The 20,446-nt window shown below is 36.7% G+C and overlaps 1 protein-coding gene, 1 long non-coding RNA gene and 1 other non-coding gene across 3 annotated transcripts; 2 read left to right on the plus strand and 1 right to left on the minus strand.

Moving 5' to 3' along the window:
* Positions 1 to 4: 4 nt before the first annotated feature.
* LOC120602008 (UBAP1-MVB12-associated (UMA)-domain containing protein 1) lies at positions 5 to 796 on the plus strand (the record flags this gene model as incomplete). The annotated part of the gene is made up of 1 exon (XM_039862028.1): positions 5 to 796. A coding segment is annotated over one exon (210 nt), but the record flags the coding sequence as incomplete, so codon positions are not given.
* Positions 797 to 5,044: 4,248 nt separating this feature from the next.
* On the plus strand, positions 5,045 to 11,530 carry LOC120602208 (uncharacterized). The gene is made up of 3 exons (XR_005652654.1): positions 5,045 to 5,099; positions 6,426 to 6,473; positions 11,079 to 11,530. It is a non-coding gene; the product is annotated as an uncharacterized LOC120602208 (long non-coding RNA).
* LOC120602668 (small nucleolar RNA SNORA70) lies at positions 6,173 to 6,308 on the minus strand. The gene has a single exon (XR_005652809.1). It is a non-coding gene; the product is annotated as a small nucleolar RNA SNORA70 (small nucleolar RNA).
* Positions 11,531 to 20,446: the final 8,916 nt, after the last annotated feature.

Below are 20,446 nucleotides of genomic sequence, written 5' to 3' on the forward strand. Positions count from 1 at the left end.
GGCGGAAAATAAGGCAGGCCAGACTCTGGAAAACAGCTCGTTAATGGCCGAGCTTCTGAGCGACGTACCCTTCACCTTGGCCCCGCACGTGCTGGCCGTGCAGGGCACCATCAGTGACCTTCCAGACCACTTACTCACCTATGATGTCAGCGAAAACTTATCACGGTTTTGGTATGATTTTACTCTTGAAAATTCAGTGCTGTGTGATTCATAATGTTTGTTTGTACCTTAACAGCTTTAAAACACAAGTTTGCCTGCTTTATTTAACTTGTTTGATATTCTTTGCCATTTCCCTGTTTAAAGGCCTTCAGAAAAGCAAGGATCATAAAGCAGAGAAAATATTATTCTCATTGCTCTATTTCTTAGAATAAAGTATATTCGTATAAAAATTGAATTTAAGCATCACTTCCTTTCTCTCAAATAATATAAAAATTAGGCAATCAGGGTTTTATGAAAGGAGTAGACTCCTTCAACCAGGATCTCAAGATAGAACACCTCAAATTTCCCTTAAAAGAACAATGAAGAAGAACTGTGGCATTTGCCTCAGTTACCACAAGTCTGAAGTCTGCCCTTAAAATTCTTTTCTCTGGTTTGGAGGAAGGTTGAATTAATATTATTCCTTCTTCTTCCAAAGTGTTTATGAATAAATTCAGGAAAAAAAATTTTGGCAGTTAGCTTAATTTCTTCACTGTTGATTTAGACATTGATGTGGAAATTGAAAAGTTTTCCTAAAAAGCAGTGGGAGTCTGCTGATATAAGAATGCTATAACAAGAATGTTCTGGATACTGTTTCTTTGAGTGATGAATTTCAGTTTCCTTAAACCTGTGTCAGTCCTTCCCACCTTGAACGATCCCGTGTTTCTGCCTTTGTTTTCCGCCTTGTTGTTACTTCAGACTCTGCTCTCGCCAGCTTTCCGAAGAACCGTCCCTGCTTCTGCCTCAGTTGGCGTTTGTTCTCCTTACTAGTGTTTGAGGAGATCCACACTTCCTTTAGACCTCTGCCTCCTAAAGAAAAACATGTCTTGATGACACATATTATTGCTGATAACATCCTTACTTAGAAATCTGTTGGCCACAGTACGGATGGAAATGTTTTATTGCTAGAAAAACTGAAATCGACTCATTTCCAATTAGGCAAAACACCTAGATATGACTTTTAGTTCTTGAATAGCCATTATATATTCCAACTAAAAGAGAAAAGACCTGCCATTGGTCAATAAAAACTGCAAAAGGAAGAGATAAATTGTAATAGATAATTTTCTGTGCCATGTAAAATTTAAATCACATTTGTTGTAAATAGTAGCAATACGTTTTATTAATTCTGTGCCAAATTTTAAGCATATTTTTCACAAAGATAGAGTGCCATAGCAAAACTAAACACTGTGCATAAGGGTACGTTAATTATTCAAGCTTTAATGTGTAATGCATGTTTGTTTAATAAATGTGGCATGGTCTTGATAAAAATGCTATATTATTTAAAAGATAAAGGAACATTTCTATTGACAAAAATGCTTCATTTACAAGTAACGTTATCACATGAGACGAATGATTAAATTAGATCTTTACATAGTTTCGGTAAAACATCAGCCTAGGAAATATGACTTATTACTAACACAGATGTGAACATTTTGTAGCAGTTTTTGTGAAAGCACATCCTTTTCAATATCCATGTTAATGTACCTTAAAGCTAAATGTAAGCATGTCATCAATTTATCTAAGTGTTAAATTTTGCCTTAAATACTTATACATTTCATTTATATTTATGTCTACTGTTATAAATATGATTATATGTATTTTCATTTGTCTACAAAAATTGTTATATTTAAATAAATGTGAATTACAATAAACTGACCTTTTGATTAATTTCAGATCCAGAAAAAAAATGGTTTTATTTAAGTAAGTAGTTTGTGTAACACAGTGAAAAGTATGAAATTTCCTCTTATACGTAAGCTTTAAGGAATAACAATGAAAACGGTAAGATCACTCACTAGTTCCAGCTTAGTATTAAGGACTGGAGAGCTTTGCGAGAAATCACGTGAACATTTCTACATAGAGCCCATCACAAAATTTAATGAGTACTCGTGTTAATAACCTATTTTTAACAAAAATATTGTGAAATGAGCATTTTACTTTTCTTATCTTGTTTAAAAATCAGTGTTACTATTTACACCTGGAAGAAACATTAGAAATCAACCAGCTAACTCCATTTTACCCAGAAGAAACCTGAAGCCTAGAAAGGAATAAGTCACCTAATTAGTGATAAATACATGTTTACTTTTACAGTATTAACAATAATATAAATTCTAACAAAACTGTATGCTCCGATGGGAAAGAGTTCAGGCTTTTGAGGCAGAACTGGCTCCCTCTCTTACAAGCTGGGGGACTTTGAATCTCAGTGTGCTAACTTCTGATGTCCTTCATCTTCCGCTTGTTAAATAGTAATTATATGCACCTTGCGGGGTTGCGTTAGGTTTTAGATGGTGCATGTCAAATGCCTGGCAGTATAAAGCTTGACACATCAGAGGTGTTCTGGGAACGAGAACTGTTATAATTCTCATCACTAACCACACACATAAAACAGTCTCATGAAATGCAAAATATGTATTAACTAAACTGCTTAAAGGGTAATATAAAAAATAGCTACCTTACATTTATTGTAGATCCCTGTGTGCCATTATTTTTTTCCGTATTAAGTATCTATGAAAAATAGTCCTAAAATATGTTGGTTGACTCTTCTGAAATTCCTTAGTTAAGAAATCCAGAGGGAACACTTTTTCCCACCCCCACCACCCTATTATTAAGCAGCATGGTTTTTTCCTTAATACAAGTTATCATTATAAAGTACTATAGGTGTAGAATGTACAAATGATTTTCTGGAATCTTATTTTTGTCCCTAAAATATATATGCAGGAAGTTGCATGTATTTTCTTTTCAGCTTTTAAAATGGCATTCCCGTCCTTCCCTAAAAACAGAATTAGAGCGGCAGCTCTGTCCAATTTATTATTCTAATTAAATTTTGATTAACTGAACTTTTAAAATTGTATCTATCATTAAATGAGAGCTAACGCATGTTTCTGGTTAATAGTTCTAGACATCCCACAATAGTTTTTTAAAGTAAACATTCATTGACACTAACAGATTTTCTCTTTCTCAGAGTAAAATAATAAATTGAAAGCAGCATGAAAGAAATATCTTCTAAAATTCCAAGAGAACTAACTGATTTCTCATAATTCTAAGGATGGAGACGGAGTAGCAAAGAAATAGTCTCATCCTTGTTCTAAAAGAGTGGTTTTGGAACATTTAGAGCATCAGCTCTTACCCCCTTAGTGCTCATGATAACGATCAATAAGTGAACACTATCCTAAGTAATCTAGCAAGGAATATGTTACCTTCAGAAATTAATAGATTGTCTTGCTAATCATGTCACTAATAACATTTACATGAAAATTAAGTGTTTTGGATAGGTGGTTGGAGGATATTATATCTTTCAAAGCCATGGAGGAATATAGGTTGTGGACACTATCTTTTGAGCATTTGTGTTATATTACTAAGGGCATGACCTAAATATTATTGAAAAATCTAAAACTCTCAGAATAGGTCTGACTCCAATCATACCACTGTAGAAATGACTCTTTATGCCATATGGTTTGATGGATGGATGTGGGTGGAAAAAGCTAAAGAGATATATTGATTGGTACATAGGAACCCTGTTACAATCAGTATAGCAATATATTAACCATCTTTTTTTTTAATTGAAACAAACTTAACTTTAGAATATTTTTAGGTTTATAGAAAAGTTACAGAGCTCTTGTATACCTTTTACCCAGTTTCCCCTATTTGCTACAACTAAGGAACTGACATTGGGACATTACTATTGACTAAAGTCCACATTCCATTCAGATTTCACAGTTTTCCCCTGATACCTTTTTTCACCTCCAGGATCCTATCTCGTATGATATACTATATTTAATCATCAGACTATGGTTATGAGTTTGGAGAGGAATATTACAAAGGTAAAATCATATCATATCAAGGGAACATGCTATCAACATGACATTACTGCCGATGTTAACATTTATCACCTGGCCAAGGTGGCATTTGTCTGATTTGGCCACTGTAAAGTAACTCCCCAACCCCTTTTTATACACCACTCTTTGGAATTAAATCACAAAGCACAGCCCACAGTCAAGGGGTAGAGAATGAAGTTCTACCTCCTTGAAGCCACATAAATTACTTGGAATTCTTCTGTATGAGAGAGATGGCTCTTCTCTCCAATTTATTTATTTATCATTTACTAAATTATATTGGGACTCCAAATCTAAATTAATGGTAGCCAAGAGACCTATTCACATTTTTATTAAAGTTAATAAAGAAAATTTCAAACATTGTACATGGTGCAGATGAATACTATTTGATGTTGGATATAATATATTCTATAATTTCCTCAAAATTCATCTTCCCATAAATATTAGATATATTTCTCCTTAACTTGCCATGACTATAACTGTATGCTCAACAGACCTTTCCTGGAAGGCTACGAGTGAGTACAGCGTTATAAGCAGAGCCCTTTTAGACTCTTGGCCTTTTCCTGCCTCATTCCTATAATGTGTGCACCTTACATGTTATGTCATTCTTCAGCAAGTAGTGTAGAGGTAAGGTTGAAGTGTAATCATTTTCCTCCTTAAAGAACCAAGATACAAAAAGCTGTTCACTACAATAGATGAGACTTTTCTTAGTAATAGCAAAAACAAAGTTGTAGCTCCTTAAGTTTCTAAAGAAAGGTTTCATTTTCAACCTTTAAGCAGCAGCGTAAGGAAACAACATTCTTTCAGAAACTCTTCTTTGTACTTCTGATTAACCAAAATTCAACTGTGTTGTGCCTAATGATACTCATGAAGGAAGGAATTTCAGTTAACTTGGCAGCGGGGGGGGGGGGGGGGGGGGGGGGGAAGAGAAGAGAGAAGGTGGCAAAAGCGTCTTATTTTGAGTGGAAATAACCTGAACTCCATAGTTTTTTTTGTTTGTTTTTTTTTTTGTCCAGAATGTTCCCAGTCCCAATTTTCACCCCTACAAAGGATATAAATTCCTTACAATCAAAGGTAAGGCAAAGGATAATTGCATCCAGAACAACCCATCAGCACGCTAACTCTGAACCAGCCTACAGACAGCTTGTTAGTTACAGCCCAGGCCAGAGAGGGAGTCAGACAATAGACCATTTCAGAGGTCAGTTAAGGAGACAACCTCCCACTTAGGACTGCTGCCAGGGACGTACAATCCAGTGTCTGACATCTGGGATCTGCAGCTGCCAAGTCTGCCCCTTGTGTGGCCACAGGTGTTGGCTATAACTCTGAGACACGTGGAAGAAGGAATAGGGTAATGTCAGTTTCATTGTGCACATGTGTGTTTACATGTATGGTTTTTCTTTTAATTTTGTTTTCCAAAAAGTACATAATTTATTTTGTTTCAAAATTAATGTATTTCTGCACAATGGCAAGGAACATTTGGGAGGCTAACAGAAAAGAAGCTTTTGTTCATGAACAAAGCCAAGCTTTTACACCTACAGGGTATACTATATACTAACATGCTGTCTGTTGCATTTTCATTTGAATAGGCCTCCTGAGGACCAAAAAGAAATAAACGGATGCTAAAAAGCAAACACACAGTTAGTCTAAGATAAAGCCTAAATACTCATTCTCTCCCTATATGTTCTCTCCCCCCTCATCCTTGTTTTAAATCTTCAGGAGAATTTGTATTTATCAATATGTATTTTTTTTTTTGACAGGAAGTAGGATTTATTGGTGGGTATAAGAAGGGGTCAGCACCAAGATTCTCATGAGTGCAGGGGTCATGATTAGGGATGGATTTGACCCCACGGCCATCTGGGATGAGCTGCGTTTCAGCTATTATGTCTTCAAACTCATCTGCATTAAACTTAGTGCAGCCCCACTTCTTAGAGATGTAGATCTTTTGGCGGCCAGGGAACTTGAACTTGGCCCTGCGTAGAACCTCAATCATGCTCCTTGTTCTGCAGCTCAGTGCAATGGACATGATTATTTGGCCAATGTGGACCCTGGCCACTGTGCCCTGGGATTTTCCATAGGCTCCCCACATACCTGTCTAGAGTCTAGACTAGGGACAGCATGAGGTCAGACATGAGTGTCCACTGAAAAAGGGCTGTCTCCAAGGTCCCTTAGGGCAACCCATAAAAGCAACAGCCTGCATACACTACCAAGGATGCTGCTGCTTTGCAGCCACAGCACACTGGGCCTCCATGGGGAAAAGAGCACGGTTGGCTTAATTGGCTATCAGTATGTCCTTCTGAGCATGGAACAGACTATCTAGTTTTCTATCATGCTATGCCAGCTTTGACCATCAGCTAACTCAGCTTAAAACAGTAACACTAAGCTCTCCTCTTCCCCTTGCAGGAGACTTAGCTCCTGTTTGTGAAGCGAATCTAGAAGTTTCTACCTCAGGTAGGTATTTGAGGTTTCTAACCCTAAAGATATGGGCAGCAGTAAAAATGAAGATGATTAAGAGATGGGAATGGTACTTGTAAGAACTACAAAGAGCCAAAAGTCAATAGCATTTAAAAAAAATATATCTGTATCTCTATAATTAAATATATACTTTTGCCTTATTGTGCCCACCTCATAGGCCGAAATTAGAAATTGAATTTAATGGCAGAGGAAGGAATTTTCAGATTTTATCTTCTTATTGAATCTCTTCTATGGAGAAATGCTTAAATCCTTAGGCCAATGTTTCTCCACCTTTTAAAGCCCAAGTGCCCTACGATGTTTTTTTCACTGTATGCTGCTCTCCATAGTCCTCCAGCCAAGATTTTTGACAGGTTTTACTTTGTATATCCTATTACAAGGCAAAAGGTAAATCAAATATGCTTTTTCAAAGTACATCCGCTGTCCCATTTCTGTTAAGAATCTATGCTCTCTTGTTGATGTCCTATCACATTTATGCTTAGCACATAATAAATCCTCAATCGGTATTTGTCGAATGAACATACCAATGAAATAAATCATTAATTCTCTATAAATGACTTTACAAAAGCAAAGGAATAGAATTTCAAAACTTTAGTAGTTTTTCAGGGCCCAGCAAATTCCCCAAATTATCGTGCTGTGTTTACGTGGCTGAAAATAATGCTTAGTTTACTAAGCCTCTACAAATTGTGCCTTTGGTCTGTTTTGGGTATTCTCCATGTTTTTCAGGTTGAGTTTTCCTCTGCCCATAATGACTATGTGTGTCCTCAGGATGAGTAAGAACTGATTCTAGACAATACAGTGTATTTTGGTGCTGTGGATTCACTCATTTGAGGTTTTATCAGGCTGCCAAGTTTCCCTGTGTGTTCTTGGTTATGTTTGCGTATATTCCTGTCCCAGAATTTATTAATCCTATCTGACCTGTCCTTGAAAAATGCTTTCCCTTTTCATATGCTTTCTTTCAAGCACAATTGGGTATTTTAAGTCACCCTGCTTTAGAAACGGACTTTTTTTCTAGGAGCGGGAGTGCACCTTTCTTGTAGTACTCTCCCATCTCTTTCACTTCCTACTCGACCAGTTCTCTTCCCTTGTCATATGAACATATTTACGTCTTTCCCCTCCAACTCCAACTATAAACTTTTTCCTTCTCTTTAGAGTCAAGCTTCTTGAGAGAGTGGTCTATATTTGTATCATCACTTTTTTTTTTTATTACTTTCTATTCACTCCTCTGCCTTCTGTAATCTGATTTCCCACCCCTGGTTAGAACCTCCCCTGAACTGGTTCATGCGGGAGCCATCTCCGACCTGCCAAATGCCTTATCTTTATTTCGTTGAGGCAGTTAGCACTATTGATTATTTCCACTCTCCTGAAAGTGTCTTCAGCCTTGATTGCTGTAACAATGCTTTTCTGGTTCTCATTCCATCGCAGACGTTGGGGACTTCTTTTCCTTACTCTCCCCCTAAAATGTTGGTGTTCCCCAGAATTCCATCTTTGGCTCACTTCTCTTCCATTTCTCTTTTCTCTCTACAGAATCATATTCATGCCTATCTGCCGCTGTTGAAACCCAAATTGATCTCTAGCTCAGAAGTCTCTCAGGTTCCATATCCACAGTTAGCTCTCAGACATTTCTTTTGACTCTTACTCTTAGCTTCTGTAACAGATCATGGTAGCTGTTGATTTTATTTCCTCCACACTCTTTCTCATCCCCTGTCCTATACTCTCTTTTTCCTTGGGGAATCCCTTCTTCATTCCATATGGTCCTGATGGGAATAGCATACTTGTTACTATTCCTACACCCCCAGGGACAGACATATAACTTGACCTGGTTCAATCAGCATCCCTCCACCAGCTGATGCTAGATGTCAGGAGAAAGCAGCACCTCTTTTGCTGGTGTACTGCTGACAGCCATCCTCCCCTCTGTGTTTAAAGTCCTGACCATATCATTTGAAGCCCTCCATTACCCAAGCAGGAAATCTGAGTCTATCCATTCTTCATTCTTACTCACCTCCATATTCAATAGATGATGAACTTTAGTTAATTTTATATCTTAAAGGCTTGTCTCTTAAATATGTACTCTCTTCTCCATACCTCCTGCCCCTACTTCAGTCCAGGCCTTTATCATTTCTCCTGATTTCCCTGCATCCACTTTAGCCCCCTTCTCATCCATCCTCTCGCCCTTTGCTTAAACCAGAAGGAACGTTAAAAAAAAAAAAAAACAAAAAACAAACCATGACCTTCAGCCAGCTCTCTGAGCATCTCCTCTGGGAGGAGCTGAAGTGAAACTAGACAACCCGCACCCTTATATATCTTACTTTCACCCAGGTGATATTGGATATTCCGCGTCACCGTGTTCTTGTACTGTTGAGCAATGCCCTGCACTATTGAACATGCCACACTTTCTCTCGCCATTTTTACATCCTGATCTTTTTGCCTGTAATACACTCGGAATTCCCTTCTTTTAATTTTTCTTTTTTTTTTTTAATTTTTTTTTTCTTGTGGATATTTGTTTTAGGGAATATAGTGAATATAAAATTTAGGATCACAAACAATATGAAGCAATTTCAATCTTCCCCAGAGTCAGCCCAGCCTTCAACACTGTGCAGATGTAAAACCACTGGTGAGCCTCGCTAAAAGCAGTCTGACTACTACAGACGAGGCAAAAACCACACCACATTACACTTATGCAGCAACAATGCATTCATATTGTTCTCATTAGTCATTAGTAGTCAGCTTGTCTAAAACACCAGAAAGAAGCAGAATGGAGCTCACAAAATAGGCTAAAAAATGAACCTGTCCTTGCAAAACACACACTAGAATGGAAGAAGAGACATTTTTCAAAAATATTATGTACATTACGGAAGCTGCGTTCATTCCAGCCATCTCGTGACCCAATCTGTGGCTAAATTCTTTTACAAGGTTTGAGTCAGGTATCACCTCCTCTGGGAAGTCTTCTTTTATTCCTCCTAAGCTGGATGGGATGTCCTCCTGCCTTCCTATAGCATCCTATGTGTTCCTTTTTCAAGGCTCTTGATCCACACTGTTGTAATTGTTTCCTTACTTGTTTACTTCATAACTCTGTGAATGGATCTTAACATCCACGCTTAACATGGTGCCTGACACACAGTGTGAGTTCAGTAAAAGTGTGTTGAATGGACAAAATTTCTTCACCGTTGATTCAAGGAAATGAATGAGAGTTCTTGTCTCATCTACATTAGAATCTGCCCTTGAGTCTGTACTGGGAGCCTTTAGGCAACCTTCTGGATGTTCACACTAGAATATGCTACATTTCCTAAATGCCCCCGAACTTAGCTTATATCCCAAATAATTTAGCTTCTCAAATTTTTTGAAAGTAGAAATGGATCTTTTGTTTGGTTAGCTGTATCGGTATTAATAAAAATATTTTGTATTTATTATAACCTTTTAGACAGTATTGTCTTTAGATTAAATTTTGGGAAAGTAAATGATTATGAATTTATTTGTATTTATTATAACCGTTAAGACTGTTAAGTCTTTAGATTAAATTTTGGGAACATAAGTGATTATGAATCTATCTATCGTGACTTGAGTTTTATTTTTTGTTTTCCTTAATGTACACATAGAGGGAACTTCCTTCTGCCTTTTATTAAATTAACATTGATTAATGCTACTTAAATTACATGGCTCTTTTAAAATTATGGATTTGTATAGATTTAAATATAGACCATAAAAACTGAATGCCTGATGTTCTAATGGGCTGTGGCATTTTGTTTTTACGTAACCTTGCTGAAGGATTTGGAAATATTGACTTCTTTGGTAGTGGGCCATGTTTTTGAAGGATAAGCTCATTTTACTTTTGAGGAAAAAATAATTATCTGAGGAAAGAAGACCATCACGTTGATTTTTTTTCCCTGCCATCAAAGCAGGTCCTAAAATATTCTTTAATTGGTCCATTCATTTTATTGCCAGTTTACTGCATGAACTCAACTTTGTAATTTCTGTAATGGATTATGATGTTGTACAATTTAGTCAATTGAATTTCTAGCCAGTATGGTCACCACATTAATTATTGCAACCTCTAAAGTTCCCCGTAGATGGAAAGATACAGCTAGCTATACTCTAACATTTTCAACAAATGGGGTAACAATGGTAGCCAATCTCTTAAAATATTTATTTAGTCTATAAAAAGGAAAAGAAAAGAAATCCCTGTTATATTAGTTAACAAAATTCTGCATTTCCGTTGTATGAATAACAAGTTGCAAATACTTTATAACATCAAGAATTAATAAAATCTTTCATTAGACAAGCTTTTCAGCAAAAACAGTCTCCAGAACTAAACTCGAAAAGAAGTTCTTAAGCTTTATTACCTTCCTATTCTTGATTACCTTCCTATACATTGTGTTAAATGAGTATCAAGGGTCAATAGTTGTTGGAGTTTTCCCCCCTTAATTGAAAGATGATCTGCTGAAACAATCTCTGCTCATCTTAGGTTTACCCCCCTAGTAATTTTAAGTGACTCTTAAGTTTCTACACTTGGCAATGTACGCCTATCAGAAAGTGATTGTAGGAATAAAGCCCTCATTAAGCAAAGCATTTCTCTCCTCCCTGTAGGTTATTTCCATTCTGGCTTTTCCAGTTTCCTGGAGATACCCTGGAGGCACTATTTCTCTTTTCATGGTAGACTCTGAAGAGAGCTTCATTTCCCAATCTATCACTACCCTACAGGTGGGAGCCCACTGAGCTTACTCCTTTTGTTGTGCTGGAGGACAGCAAAGGTGATATCCTTTAACCTGGGCCGGCTTTGTTAGGCCTGTTAATGTACCCAGCACTCAACAAAATATACAACACAAAAATAAAGGCTCTATCCTTACCACTTTTCATTCTAGAATATAAAATCGCAGGTAGCAGTAACAATACCAGGTTGACTGCCAAAGACAGGTTGGATCATCCTGAAATGCCAGGTAAGTGAGCCAATTTAAATGAAATGATGTAGAGAGGTGACTGGGGGTGTGGGTGAGGTTGTGACATGTGGTGGTTATTTGAAGGAACTCAAGAAAATTTGTTGGAAGCTAGTTTATTTTTTACTTAATATATATATTCACCTTGCCTAGAGTGCGTGACATGAAACACAAGATATGAAAACACAACGAGATATGGGCCAGGGGTGGGAGTAGTGGAACAGAATGAGAATCCACAGCACCTAGAAATGAAGTCGTATTCTCTTGTGACTAACTGGGAAATAAGGAGCTACTTAGTACCTTCTTGGTACCACTCTCACCGTTGAACCGTATCCCCCATGGGGGTTCATCCAGGCAACCTCTTTCCTGCCTGCTTAGCCCCTGCCACCTTTCCAGCACCATGTAATTCAGTCGTCTGCTCTGCCCATACACATTCTACCCGCTGCTCAGTGCAGCTTAGGTCTTGGCTCCCTCGTGAACATGCTCTCAGACTAGAGTCCGCCTACCGTCTCAGAACCCCAGTGGCATTCTGATTTTCTGACTGTTTCTTCCACTTGTTTTCTGAAGAAAGTGTATAGTGAGTCTTGACTCTCTAAATAAATTGTAAGCTATATCAGGGCAAGATGGTAATTATTCTATAAGCTAAAACACTTTGCACGCAGTTTAGAAGTAAGACCAGGTATATGATGGAGGAGCAGGGATGAGCACTTATAAACCCAAGCATTCTCAACGGGGCAAATCAGTCCTTGGGAAAGCAAAAGTATCTGAGGTACTAAATGGTTTTTGGCCCTCCAAAACTCAGCCCTGCCCAACAGTTCTGATCTCAGTGTTTAATTTGTCTATCAGGTAGGATTTAAATTGTTCTTCTCTGTGAGGGAAAAATAGTTGAGAAATACTGCTATAGCCTAAGGAACCAGGTGGATCAAGGAATATGTTTCAGAAAAGGTGAGAAATATCATTACCTAAAATGAGGTGATGTGGGACCTCCAGAATGTGGATGGTGAGTGGATTTCAGGAGTCCTCCAGGGTGTTTTCATTAGGTGCGTCCCTTTAGCTACTGTTTCAGTCACTAGTCCTCCCAGGTAATTTCAGTTCCATGTCTCTCTATTCATGAATGTCACAAATTTTTTAATTTGTCTCTTTTTATCATCACATTAATTTCATTGGAGTATGCCTTTCCAACAAGTAAAATTTCCCCCTCTTGTTCATGTCTTCAGTTATTCAGCAGCATCTCTCTAATGTTTTCTTGAAGAAATAATACACTACAAATACACTCACAGTATGAAAGTGTCTTTGGATTATCAGCTGATTACTTACATTATAGAATAATATGTAAATATAGGGAGGCAAACAAGTTTAAAAGCCATAATGTTCAATATATCTAGGTCTAATTCCTTGATTTGGACAAATTGTATAACCTAACTGAGCCTCTATTTGCTTTTATCTGAAATGGGCATAATGTTTACTTCATAGTATTGAGAAAACAGTTAAAGAAGATATTACGTGTCTACTGCTTAGCAGAAAGCCTAGTGCATAGCAAATTGCCAGTATGTGGTAACTACTGGCAATAGTATTTGTAAATAATATTTAGTAAGGCATTATTTATTCATGTATTTATTTATTTATTTTTACTGATTGTAGTAGGAGAATGGCCTGGGTCAAATCAAAGTGATATAAAAAGTTTCCTTTTCAGTCAATGGTTGGCTCAGGAGAGTAGGCCAGGGTTGACTGTTCATATTCTGAACCACCTGTGGTTCTTGCCAAGCACAAGGACAAGATGCCTAAAGTCCACTCAGGAGAAAGGCAACACTGGCCCTTGACTCCCTGATATTCCTCCCTAGAGATGATGCTGTCCACCCCTTTTGGCAAATCAATTAACATCCATTTATCAATATCTTCTTTTAACAAGTTAGAAGGATACCTGCCTTTCTTTCCTCCTAAGACTGTGGAGATAAAATCAATTCATTCATTTATGTCTATTCCGTACAAGGCAGTATTAGGTATGGGTCCTATCCACACAGAGGTTACATTTGATCCACTGACCACGGGCTCTTTCTTATTTATTTAAAACCCTTTGCTTAGTGCTTAACACATGGTAAGCACTCAAAACCTAACAACTGCTTATTTGTTATGTTATTCTCCAAAACATATCAACTTAAAATGTAATGCTGACTGATGACCTTAGGAAAGTGGGAGCCCATAGTTGCCTGGGTTTCTGACATGGATGGTCTGTATGAACTGTCTGGGTAAAGGATTCAGTTGTCTATTGATTTTAGATAATAAAGTGTTTAGAGAATATTTACTGTTTGTAATAGATCAGGTAAAGTTGAAAACTAGAGGACTTTTGAAAGTAACTTTTTTCTATTTTAAAAATCTCTTATCTAAAAATAATGTGATTTAGTTAGGATTTCTTCTTTGAGTTACTAAAGCTGTAGATAGGTGTTGAGAGAGAGCGGATATGTAATTCTTTCTGAATTCTACATTTTTGACACTTTCCCAAGTTATTAAAATACATGTGAGATAGTATCATTAAGGAGGTATGAAAAATAATCCATAGCTGTGTTTATTATACATTTATGAATTCATCTGTCTGTAAAGCAAATGGCCATGGAATAAAGCAGTCACTTTTATATTGACCATACTAGTTTAAAATCTCTGCAACCACCACTAACAGTGACTTTATTTGCTAGAAAGGCACATATTCTAGACTACATTTTGGCCTAGAGAATTGCTATTAATTCCAATATGTCACAGGATAATCTTACAAAATGTTCATGGCTAAGCATTACATTTTGTCTTCTCTGACACTGTAACAGATTCCTTAAAGAATTCCTTCTTGCTTAGATGTGGCTGGTACAAATCCTCCCAGCATTTGGCTTGAAATTGTTGCTGGTCCCAACTATTTGACTTTAAACTCTTACCGCTTTTAGTCACCATCTCAAAAATGTAACCAAATATGCATATTTACCTCTCCTGAAATTTTCCTTCAAATCAACCTAATTGACCTCTTCTCATATCCCCTGTAGAATTAATTTTATTATATTTCAACTTTATTTTTAACTGCAAGAATGGAATTGTCTGACTATTAAGTTGAAGGCACAACAGTCATGAAATGCTAGGCTCATGCTCTCCCAGCAATAAATCTTTCTTATGGCCTTTTGCATACTCCAGCTTTCATTAAGAGCCTAACTAGTCATCCTCTATTTTTACAGGAAAACATTAATTTTTGGTTTCTTGGCTTTCGCATGATTGTGTTCAAGTGTTTCTTTTATTTTGGAATTTCTGGTTCATTTTTTTTTCTCTCTCTACCTTATTTCCTTTATTCTAAGGCAGAGTAGGGTTAGAGATGACTTGCACTGAAGAAGAAAAATATACAGCCCCAAAGTGAAATTCCATGGGATCTGAAATAGGTTTCTTTAGACATTGGGATGACACTCTGTCTAGATTTATCCATCCCTTTTGGTTTCTTGGATATGGTAAGGAATTCTCGCATCTCTGCTACTGTCCTTTGAGATTCAGTAGAATGAATAGAGATGCTCAGGAAGTGTCTCTTAAGTTGATGTATAGTAAATGCTTTTTAAAGTGTTTATTTTATTCCCACGTCTTATATCATTTAACACACCATGCAATGTGCATTCTGCCTGGTGGATGCCAGTGCATTCTGCTTAGGACTTCCTATAGGCATGGTGTTAATTGAGCCAAAGAGCAATTATTATTTTCTCCTACGAAACAACTTTACTGTAGCACATAAGTACAAATATAAAGGGACATTCTGTTTAGTTAAAAATCACATAATAAAATAAAAGTGCACTTCACATTTTGAAAAGTCACATATAAAGCTAGGGCTAAAGAAATACACTAGAAATAATAAAGAAATGATCTAGGTGTAGTTAAATATCTCGCTAACATTTAGCAATCCTCAGTCACTGTAATCTAAACTCAGTATTTCCCTAGGCTTCGGTCAATCCCAACTTAAATACAGAGCCTTCCAGGGCTTGTCCATCTGAAGCTCTTGAAGGATATTTCTAGAAAGCCTTAAATTTCTCTTTCTTAACAAAGCTTTGCCTGCTGGTTCTCAATTTAAAAGGGGGAAGAAACTTATTTGCCAAGAATGAAGATCCGTTTGCTTTCCCAGGTTGCTACTGTCTCATCTAATCTAAAACATACAGAAATTTAAAAAGAAGTGATACCGCTAAACATAATCAGAGAAATTTCAGTGTCACTTCTCAAACACCCACAACTTCCCTGTATCTACTCTAGCTTCAGTCTGCCTTATTTTTAAGATGAATCTCCTCAGAACCATTTTTTAAAAACTTATACACAATATTTATAGTATTAAAGTCGAAATATGAGATTTTTGTCCACCCTTTCTTGTCCTGCTTATAGTACATTTTATCTCCCAAAGTTATTTAATAATTTATTAAATTTATTTTAAACACAGCTCCTTATAAGGACAAGAAAAACCTACCTAGTAAGTCCACCTTAAGGATGTGACAGAAAAATTCCAAAATGTTGTCTGCTTGGAAATTCATCTAAAAGTTTAGTGCTGAGGAAGTGACAGTGAATGCTTGGCAGCTTGGAATGTGCTCCTCTCGAGAGGTTGCCATGTGCAGGGTTGGCAGAGGGGACCTGGACAGGCATCAGAAGCTCCCGCAGCCCCTCAGAATGGGAGGTTTTGATGGGATGGGAGAGAGGGAAGAAGAGGAAGCATAAACTGTGATTTCATGCTGCTCTGGCTTGCCTCTTGTACTCGAGGCACAGCCCAGAGATGCTCTGGCAGGAGTGGGAGCAGCTGGATAGATTAAGAAAGGCCTTTTGTCCCTGCCATTCACTAACAGCCCAGATTTGGGGTGACAGATGTAAAATAGACAGGCAGGACTTTGGGCAGGTCCAGAATGATCTTAACATTCTGAAACTTATTCTTGATTAGCAAGCTTTAGGTTTTGTTTGGAATTGTTTAGACAGAAGTAGACAGAATTTTTTAGACAGAATTTTTCAACTTATGGATGTTTTGAGGAGAGCTTCACTCCCTCCTCCCATTGTAATACTTAACTTTCATTTTGCTGTATAACACTAAACACATTTACATTTTTTCCTTTTAAAGAAAGATCATCATTAAGAATGTCTATAAGGAAGTCATGAGAAATAAACTCTCAAAATTTATTTTTATGTGCTGTTAGAAACAACCACGTAATTTTTTCTTTCTCAGTCATTCTGGAAAAAAAATTGTGACCAAGGATGATGTGGAAAACTACAGCATTAAAAATAATATCATAAGTAATCCAAAAGGGAAATTAATTTTCACTTTGAAGGTGTTCACCATCACAAACACTAAAATAATGAGTACACTGGCTCTCCTGAGACAGTGCCAACTGTCACCTGCTGCTTCCCACAGGGCTCCCGGCATAACAAGCCTCGGTGCCCTAGCTTCTGACTCTCTGTATCGGGAAGGACATCTCTTCAAGCAATGAGAAACGACCTATTGTGTTATGAGACACCAACTTCTCCTATTGTTAAGTCATTCAGAATTGGCTGATTTCCTTAACAAGTGAAACTGTTACTGCTATTGAAAAATAAAAATGGTAATATAAGGCAACTTAGAGGGCAAAGGATATTTTAAGTTGATGTAGCTTGTCTTCCAGCCCCTCTAGGGGCATCTGATATGACGAGTACCCATTCACGCCACAGATACAGAGACCGATCCCCTCGGGGATGGCTTTGTGGGAAATTTCAGGGCAATGAAATATATCAATAATTTCGCTCTTAAACTTTATAGCATTTTTGAAAGTATATGTAATATAAATAATTTAAATCCATCTTCTATAATGCTCCATGTTATTATAAAAAAGATAGAAGTTGAAAAGAAGAAACAAAGGTCCTGAGCAATTCAATGAATGAATAATCATTTACTGAAAAGTTAGTTGACTCCAGGAGTACCAGTTACAGACTGGGCTTGTTGAAACCACCTTCTTCTGTGTCCCCTTCCCTCCAAATTGACTTATCTTAGTGTCTCCTACTATTTTCAGGGGTGATACAGGTTCTGCCACTCCAAGCTCCACACCTCAACTCTCACCCATAAAATTCATAAATATCTTCATCTGTTAGTGTTTTTCAAGAGTAATAGCAGATGTAGACCATGTTGCGAACAGTCTCAGCAATACGGGATTTTTAAAGGTTCGCAGTCCCTCCAAAAGAAAATATCTCAGCATAACGATATTCAAACTAGTGTCATATTTGACTAAAACAATACCTGCTTTTGATAAGCGGAGCTGTATGCCAGAGGTTTGGTGGAATGCAGGTTGGGGGAGGGGGTAGAGAACCAAAACCTAAATGGGAGAGAAAGTCAAAGGAGAAAAAAACAAACAAACTTGTAAGTACATTATCCTCCCATGCAGTGGTAACATGCAAATAAAAATTAAAGACACTAAAATGTCCCTGGGGAAAAATATATGAAAACTTTTAAACAGAGGTACATAATGATTTACGTGGTCAAGGCATCTAAAACGAACTTTAAGAAATATCTCTCTTCACCCTGACCTTCAAAATATCTAAAATGAAGTTTAGGACTTTAACCCGATTAGTTTAACTTTAAAAATACTTCTCTTCAACTAATAAAATAGAAATTATCAGACAGGATTTAAGAAATCCTAAGGTCCTTTCCAGCAGCTATTCATAACTGCTGGAATGCTGGGGTATCAGAGGGTGTGTTTCTAATCCTTTCCTCTCAGGTTCTCTGATAGCAGGTTTCCCTAAATTGAAATGACTCCTTTACTGATTGCGTCTAGTTTCCCCTCTTGCTTTCCCTGAGCATGTTATTAATTTTGTGCTCTGCTAGTGACTGTTTATATTGACAGATTTCCTGAGGACTATTGAAGAGCACTGCCCACAATGAATCCCGCTTTCTCCCTTTGTTGGTATAGTCATGCAATTTATAATTTTAACCTCTGAGTTAACTCAGTGAAGAGGTTATTTAAAAGACTACTTGAGACACAGTATAATATGGATTAACGTAGCTAATCTAAGTGATTATACTCTTTACCAGAAATTATTTGCTTTTGTGCATACATAAAAACAAATGTCCTATGTGTACAATTATTTTGATTTTAAAGGCCATGCTTATTAGAGAAAGAGATTAGGATTCTGTAGTTCCCTTTAGTACTCCCAAGGTATCTTCTTTATAGTCATGCCTGTCTATATATTAAATTGTTTTTATAATAGTTTCCATATAGGCTTGGATTTATTTATGTATATATGTGGTTATACATGGATATATGTATCTAGACTTGGGTATGCACAGACATAAAAGTAAAATTATAGATCTTGTTATAATACAAACAGTTATAGGTAGAACTGAATATAACATGTCTTTTAAAATCAGGCCTAAAGAATAGTAGGATTTAATGAAAAGATTACTGAATTAATCATAAAACATGGTTTCTAGTCCCCCCTTTATCATGAGTTAGTAAGACACTTAGTCTTTTGGGGCCCCAAAATATTTCTTTTATTTGGAAATTGAAAACAAAAATAATTATAGATAATCGACTCTTTAAATCCTAATAGGGTACCTTGTGCTGGGAAAACTGAGAGAAATTTCAGCATGTGTTTTATTTATTGAGCTTCACAGATTAAGAATAGGTAGATAAGGGTAAAGGGGGTTAAATATATAGTGATGGAAAGAAATTTAAGTTTGGATGGTGAACACACAATGCAATATACATATGACATATTATTGAATTGTACACTTGAAATCTATATAATTTTATAGATTATATAGATGACATCCCAATAAATTTAATTAAAAAAAAGACTAGGACTTCTACTTCCAGTAGCAATACCAGACACTCTGTTGGAAACCAGTTAGATCCCATGTAAAATATTTTGGTTTGTTGCTGGACTCCCTGGAAGTAGGCAAAGTTAATCTCCGAGTCCTATCTTCTTTCTCACTCCCCAAATAAAAAGGAACAAACTGAGTCAACACTGGAGCAGTGAGCAGATAAATGTGCTCAGCGAGAAGTGAAGGAGAGAAACTGTATTATACTAAGGGAAAAATAATTAGAGATACTTGACTCTTTAAATCATAATAGGGCACCAGTAGGATCCTGTAAACTCAATCTGGATACTGATCCTAGGGTCAAGAGCAAGGAAATGGAACCGAATCAGATTCTGCATTAAGCCAGGTCTCTCAAAGACAGCTAATGTGGCCCCAGGTTACTATTCTCCCCAGCTCCTCACAGAAACAACCCAAATCTTCATAAGAAAGCATCCTGCCATATATTCTACCAGATTCCCACAATTTATCATCAGGCAAATATTAGTTCACAATCAAAGACCATCAAGTACACGAAGAGTTAAAACATCTATGTTAGAACTGTCAGATAACAGAATAGCCATTTATGAAGTACTTAAATAAAATATAGAATCAAAAGGATGAGCAAGCAACAGAAAACTATTGGGAATGATTAGGCAGTTCTGAAAAATAACTAAATGGAATATCTAAATATAAAATCTGCAAATGTTGAAAGAAAAAAAAAACATGTTAAAAAGCACATTAGCCACATCTGAAAGAGAATTAATGAACTTGAAGATAGAAATGAATAAATTAATCTAAATGCAATCCAGAAAGAAAAATGACTGGAAAATATGAGGATAATTTAAAATATTGAGGATAAAATGAGAGGGTCTAATAATGTCAAATCAGAGCCACAGGAGGAGAGAATGAAGCTAATCAAGGAGTGATAATAACAGAAATTTCCAGAAATGCTGAAAGCTATTAAACCACAATTTCAGAAAGCACAATATCCTAAGCATAATAAAAAGAAAATCAATGCCTAGAATCACATTGTAGTGAGTTTGTAAAGCAACAAAAGTGAAAGTTTTTAAGGCAGCCAGTGGAAAGACATCACAAAGCAATGATCATTTTACGGACAGCAGACTGCTCAAAAGTAATAACAGAAAACAGATGGCAATGGAATAATACATTCAGTGTTGAGAAAAAATAACTATTAACGATCAAACCTTAGA

The sequence above is a fragment of the Pteropus medius genome, unplaced genomic scaffold, assembly GCF_902729225.1.
Source record: "Pteropus medius unplaced genomic scaffold, Ma_sr-lr_union100, whole genome shotgun sequence".
Taxonomy (NCBI): Eukaryota; Metazoa; Chordata; class Mammalia; order Chiroptera; family Pteropodidae; genus Pteropus; species Pteropus medius.